At 60.5% G+C, this 5,984-nt stretch overlaps 1 protein-coding gene across 7 annotated transcripts in view; it reads left to right on the top strand.

The window, feature by feature from the left end:
• The first annotated feature begins 1,022 nt into the window (after window positions 1-1,022).
• LDB3 (LIM domain binding 3) overlaps window positions 1,023-5,984 on the top strand; it is a 64,342-nt gene continuing 59,380 nt past the window's right edge. For all 7 annotated transcript variants that reach the window (XM_011219948.3, XM_034662801.1, XM_019795463.2 and 4 more), the window contains exons 1-2: window positions 1,023-1,115; window positions 1,219-1,334. In XM_011219948.3, coding sequence (XP_011218250.2) covers window positions 1,242-1,334 — 93 coding nt within the window. In that variant the 5' untranslated portion in view covers window positions 1,023-1,115; window positions 1,219-1,241. The remainder of the gene's footprint in view (window positions 1,116-1,218; window positions 1,335-5,984) is intronic.

Here is a 5,984-nt window from a genome sequence, read left to right on the forward strand (position 1 = left end):
GGTTATGAGCTGAACACACTGCACGCACTTCCCCGTCCTTATGCCTTCTGGCCCCATGTCCCAGCAGCTGAGCAAATGGCATCTCCTCCCCTCCTCCCTGCCCCCTGCCATTCCAGTGCAAAGGGCATGGGGACCTGGCATGCAACATTGGCAGCTGGAGCTTTCCATGCTGCTGTCAAGTTTTCCAGGGCACAAATGAGACAGGAGAGCCAGGAATAACCTCCGGGCCCCTAGAGGGTCTGGAAGGTGCGGGCCTGCCTCAGACCTGCTTTCAGACCCTAGGCCAGGACCCTGTGCCCTTCACTCCCATGCCTGGTCTGGGCAATGGAAAGTGCCTGCGTCACTGGGAACCTACTATCTGGCACAAGTCCAATAGGAATGAGCACCATTCAGGTGCTCCAGTGTGGCCTGGGTCCACTCCCTCTGTGACCTTGGAGAAGTCACTTAACTTCTCTGAGCCCTGGTTGCTACAGGCTGAGGTGGCAGCCTCTCAGAGTCTGAGGGGATAATGGCACGAGGGACCCGGAGCTGAGCTTGGCCATGACCAGAGCTCCTGCTATTATTATGATCATTTTTACAGCTGGACAGCCCTTGCCCAACTGCTAGCCTCCTGAGCAGAAGCTCTGTCCAGGGCAGCTGGAGGCTCAGCTTGGTCCCAGGCTTCCTGCCGGGTGAGCTACAACCTGAGTCCTCACCAGGGAGCACAGGGCAGGAAGACAGCAAATTGCAAAGCCCCTGCCCGAAGAAGCTCAGCCACAGGCTTCTGGGCAAAGGGGTGGGGGTTGAGCAGGGCAGAGAGAGCACACATCTGGACTTTCCGAAGGGCAGAGGGAGCAAGGAGAGCAGAGCAAGGAGGAGAGAGCATTATCACTAATCTGGCCAGTCCCCTATCCTGCCCCCTGGGGGGTGCTGGGTGCTGGACACCCTTCCCCAGGGGCAATATTAGCCGTGTGAGTCACGGTGGGAGGCTGCGGGCAGGCGGAGTGTAGGGTTACAGTCCATTTATGGGCGCAGCAGAGGGCAGATATCAGTGTCGATGGCATTCGTTCCCAGCTATTCTTAGGAGCCTCTCAGGAGCTCCACACGGGCTGGCCAGACAGCAAGGGACGGAGCAGGCAAGGCTGGGGGTCGGGGTGGGGGTCGGGGTAGGGGTCCAGGTATAGGCTGGGGAGGTGGGTGCCTGAGGGCCCTCTCAACCCTCTTTTCTCTCATCCACAGAGGCTGCCGCTGTCAGCAAGAGCATGTCTTACAGCGTGACCCTGACCGGGCCCGGGCCCTGGGGCTTCCGTCTCCAGGGGGGCAAGGACTTCAACATGCCGCTCACTATCTCCCGGGTGAGTGCGCTCTGCCCGCACAGCCTGGCACCTGCAGGGGCGGGGCACCCTCAGGGGAGGGTGTGTGCATCCCTCCATCCCTCCGCTGTCCTCCCTGAGGCTCTTGGAAAGCAGAGCATGCCCCATCCCCAGTCTGGGGGCTGGGACTGGCTCCCACTGGATACTGCCGGCCACAGACCCCTGGTTTCGGCCGTAGATGTTGTCCGCCTGAGCTCGCCAACCTGCCGTGAGTGTGAAACATGGGCAAGCGGTGGGTGTTTTGAGCCAAGAAGGAAATGCCAAGTTTGCTGGGTAGGCAGGCAGGTGGACAGAGTATAGTTAGAGCCTTCTTAAGCCCTTCCCCGGGGAAGGTGAGCCCAGGGTGGCCCCGAGCCTGGAACATCTCCATAGAAGTGGGCAGTGGCTTTGGGGAGAGAGCACTCCGTGCATGGAGAGGGCAGGTGACAGGCCGGCAGGTAGACGGATGGACAGACTGATGACTCCAGCTTCCCTGCTGTCAGGGCTCAGGGCTGGGCTGGGCCGGTAACTGGGCTCCAGCCTCCACTCCTTCCCAGGNAACGTCCCCCCCCCCCCCCCCCCCCCCCCCCCCCGCCGCTTTCCGGGCCTGCTGGGGATCTCCTACCCGCTTCCTCCCTCACCTGGCCAAGCCCCTGCCCATTCAGCCACAGCTGCTCTGACTGCCTGTCTGACATCTCATTCCCCACGCTCACCTGGGGAAATGGCCCATATGTTCTGCAGTGTCTATGGTCAGGGAGCAGCCTGGGGCCGAGGTCACAGATCACTGGAGATTGTCTGAGTGACCCTATTGCCCAGCCAGAAATACTCAAGTCCAGAGAGGTGATTAGCTAGGCCCGCTTGAGAGGAAACTGTCTTTGTCTTAACCACTGCCGTGTCTCCGGCACCCAGCCCGGTGTCTAGAACATGGTAGACACTCAGGTAACACTTGTCGAGCGACACCCCAGCAAGCCTGGCAGAGTTGGGGTGAAGACCCTGAGGCTCAGGGTGGACTGTGAGGTGTGGGAGGGCAAAGACAAGCCCTGCCTGATGGGGTTGGCCTGGGGCTGAGCGCCCTGCTCTGCTGCTGTAGGCACGAGGGGCAGCCTGAGGCTCCAGGCTGTCACCAGCGGGTGATGGATGGGCCAGGGAGGCAGTTTCTTCTTCAGGGCAGCGGAGATCTGCCATAGGCCTGGGGGTGGGGATGGGGGATGGGGGTCGGCAAGGAGGCTCTCAGGTGGGCAGCCAGGGAAGGCCTGGAGGTGCTTGGCAGAGGGGACAGGGAGCCAATGCCCCCGTGGAGGAGAAGTCCCGGTTGTAGAACCTGATGTGGGCACTTGGGGGGACCCCAAGGAGGAGAAGCCCCACTCAGGAGTGCCACAGGAGCTTCACAACAGCTGTAGAGGCCACGACCGCCCAGCGGGGGTGGGGAGGGGGGTCACTGGCCGGGCTCTAGTCCAGGGAGAGGGCCATGTTCTCCATCCCGCTGGAGGTCTGGCTCATCTAACCTGAGTTTCCACACCTTCAGACCCACCGTCCCGGACACCACAGCGTGCCGTACTAGGAGGACACCCAGAGACTTGCACGCCCTGCCTGATGATGTGGTGCTATGTGGGCATTTGAGCCCCAGTGGACATGGCCCCTCGTCCCAGGACCCTGCAGAGCTCCCCACCAGCGTGGTTTACAGGGCTGTCTGCCCTCACTGTCATGGGTCCATGGGCCTCCCATGCCTGGGACTAAGCCATTATCTCCCCCAGCCCTACAGTCCTCAAGGCCTCATGCTGGTGCGCCCTGCCCCAGTGGGTGGAAATGAGCCTCCTGGCTCAGGGGCACCCAGGATAGCCAATGACCTCACCCGGGATCTATGCGCCACCTGGCCTCGGCCAGCCCAGGGCTTATATTGCAGCACAGAGGCCTTAAGCTAGACAGCAGGAAGAATGTCCCCACTGCAGGGAAAGGGTGTATTGGGATGTAATGGAGACAATGACTAGGGGCCACCTTTATAAATAGAATCCACGGCTCAGGCAGGGCATCGGGGGATAGGTATAAAGCGTCTCAGCTCCCTTCGGAGGCGTGCCCCTAATCATCAAGGCCATGGAACAAGCTGGGCTGGGCGCTCCGTCCTCCCCAGAGCTTAGAACCTCTTGACAAACTTCTCTGGAGGGCCACTGATGCCCTGGGCTGGGGCATCCCCCAGCTCAAGGCTACTGGCCAGGCAGGGCCCAGGACACCCCCCCCCCGGGGCTGTGGTATTTCCTTCTGGGGCTCCCAAGGCCCTTCTGCACCAGGAACCTCTCCCTCATGGGATGTAGGGCCAGTGGCTGCTCCAGCGTCCTGGCCTGAGCCTTTGCAACAGGGCAGTGGACGCAAATTGCGCAGGGGGGGTGGAGGGTAGGGGTGGGGGTAGCAAAGACAGGGCCTGCTCAGTCTCAGCAGGGCTGACGACCCTGGGCACCTTTACTGCAATCCTGAGAGAGGTGGTCAGGCGGGCAGGGCTGGGATTACCATCTCACTCAGCGCCAGGCAAGCTGAGGCTCAGATTTGCTCAGGAGCTCTGGTGACCTCAGTAACCCCTAACTCCCTGGCCTGCCCCTCTGCCCTTGGGCTAGGGATTAGGAGAAGAGGACTGAATGGGGTCTGTCCCTGGTCAGCTGTAGACTCAGGCTGCCACTCCTCCTGTAAGAAGGCTGCTGCCCTCAGGCTGGGTGGTAGCTCCAGTCCCCACCCCACCCAGCCCCCTCCCCAGTAGCAGCCCCCACGGCCTCCTTTCAGTGGGTCTTGGCCATGACCCACAGAGAAGTGGGCTCAGGAGAGAGAATGGGAGGGTGGAGGGCAAGTGCCTTTATTTATCCTGGACAGGTGCGGCTGGGCCTGCAACATGAGCTCCCTGCTCACTGCCCCCACCCCCCCAGCCCTAGTCAATTCCCCAGGAAGTGGGGGAGGGGTGGGAGCAGCCAGGAAGGAGTGGCTCCAAAGGCCCAGCCTGCCCCTGTACTCAGAGGCTGGGGCCGGGTCTGGGGCCTTGTCCTTGGCGCATGCAGCAGCCCTTGACTTTATGAAAGAAGTGTGCGCTTTTGTCTGGTTTTGCTGCTCACAGTTGTGTTGCCTTAGAAAAGACCGTTCCCCTGCTCAGCCTGGTTGTCTCAAATGTGAAATGGGAGTGTGCACATGTGAGTGCTTTCTAACATGCACGGAGAAAATGCTGTTGCTCTGCTGAGGTGATGGTGAAGATGGGGTTGCTGTGGGGGGGATGGGGGATGCCTGTCTCTCTGCTCCAAGGCCTCTGCCCCTTAAGGTCTTATTCATCGGGCCTTGCAGGCTCTTCTGGGGCACCCGCCCAGAAGCCTTTGCTTCTTTGCTGTTTTTTGTTCCAGTATTTGTCAGATCTCCTAGCTACAGTGGGGACGCAGAGGACAGAGGGTCCCCTGGGAGGGGGAGGGGGACAGGCCGAGACTATTCTGGGTGAACTGTGCCGGTCATTCCTGGAATTTTGAGGCCTTAGTTCTGTTTCTTGGGCAGCGCCTAGCAGTGCTGACAGGCTGAGCTGTTTATAGCCACACTGAAGGTCAGGCAAGCCTCCGGAGGCTGCTGTGAGGCCGGCCGGGGCCTTCCCAGACGAACGACTGGGGAAGATAACTGGGACTGGGGAAGATAACCAGGACTGGGGAAGATAACCGGACGGAGGCCCCCGGCTGGGGATTGCGTTCTTGGAGGTCCCTAGGCCAGGCCCAATCCCTGCCTGCTTCCCTCCCAGGTGCTCAGGGCTGTCCCTGACTCCTTGAGGGCCCTGAAGGGAGTGGGCAGGAGACTGTCTGGGCCCTGAGGAGCAGACCCTCGGAGGCCTTGGGCCGGGGCACAGGACAAGGCAATTTCATGGGTAGCCGCCAGGGCTCCTCAGGCTAATGCCGCTGTGGGACAGCAGCAGGTATGAGGAAGGCTGGCTTCCCAAGTAATGTCTGCTAGGCCCTGCTGGGGCAGCCTTCCCGCCTGGGAGTTCGCCCCCGTCCCCTGAGTCTCCATCCCTCTCTGCACAGTCCCCCATCATGCAGGGACTGGCCATGATTGCTAAGCACCCCCCCCCAACTCGAGGCCCTCCCATTCTCAAACACAGCTTCTCCACCTCTTTGGAGCCAGGAAACACCCGTACCCAGGAACCACCCTATGAGGCACGAAGTGGACTTTGCCAGGCCCCAGTGTTGTCTGGGGCCCACTGGGAGTGACGTGCCCAGGGGAGCATTCTGCCGCTGACAGCCAGGACATGGAACTGTGGGATAAGAGAAGAGAGACTCAGAAGGCCAGGGAAGGGTGTGGTCAGCAAGAGAGAGGACCCGTGACCCCTGGTTTTGGGCACAGGGAGGTCACTGGTGTGAAGTGGTGAGGGCTGGGTGTGAGAGGGATGGGAGGCAGTCAGAGGTGGCAGGACATGCCGGTCATTCTTGGAGAAGCCTGCAGGGGAGAGAAATGAGAGAGAAACGTGACAAGAGCCAGTTGGAGCAGCTAAGGCAGGGAGAGCCTTTTTTTTTTTTTTAAAGACTTAATTTTTTAAGAGCAGTTTTATGTTCACAGCAACACTGAGTGGAAGGTACAGTCTTCCCATATGCACCTTGCCCCGCACACGCAGAGCCTCCCCCCGTTATCAAGTGACATAGTTGCTAT

This window comes from Ailuropoda melanoleuca, chromosome 6 (genome assembly GCF_002007445.2).
Source record: "Ailuropoda melanoleuca isolate Jingjing chromosome 6, ASM200744v2, whole genome shotgun sequence".
Classification (NCBI taxonomy): Eukaryota; Metazoa; Chordata; class Mammalia; order Carnivora; family Ursidae; genus Ailuropoda; species Ailuropoda melanoleuca.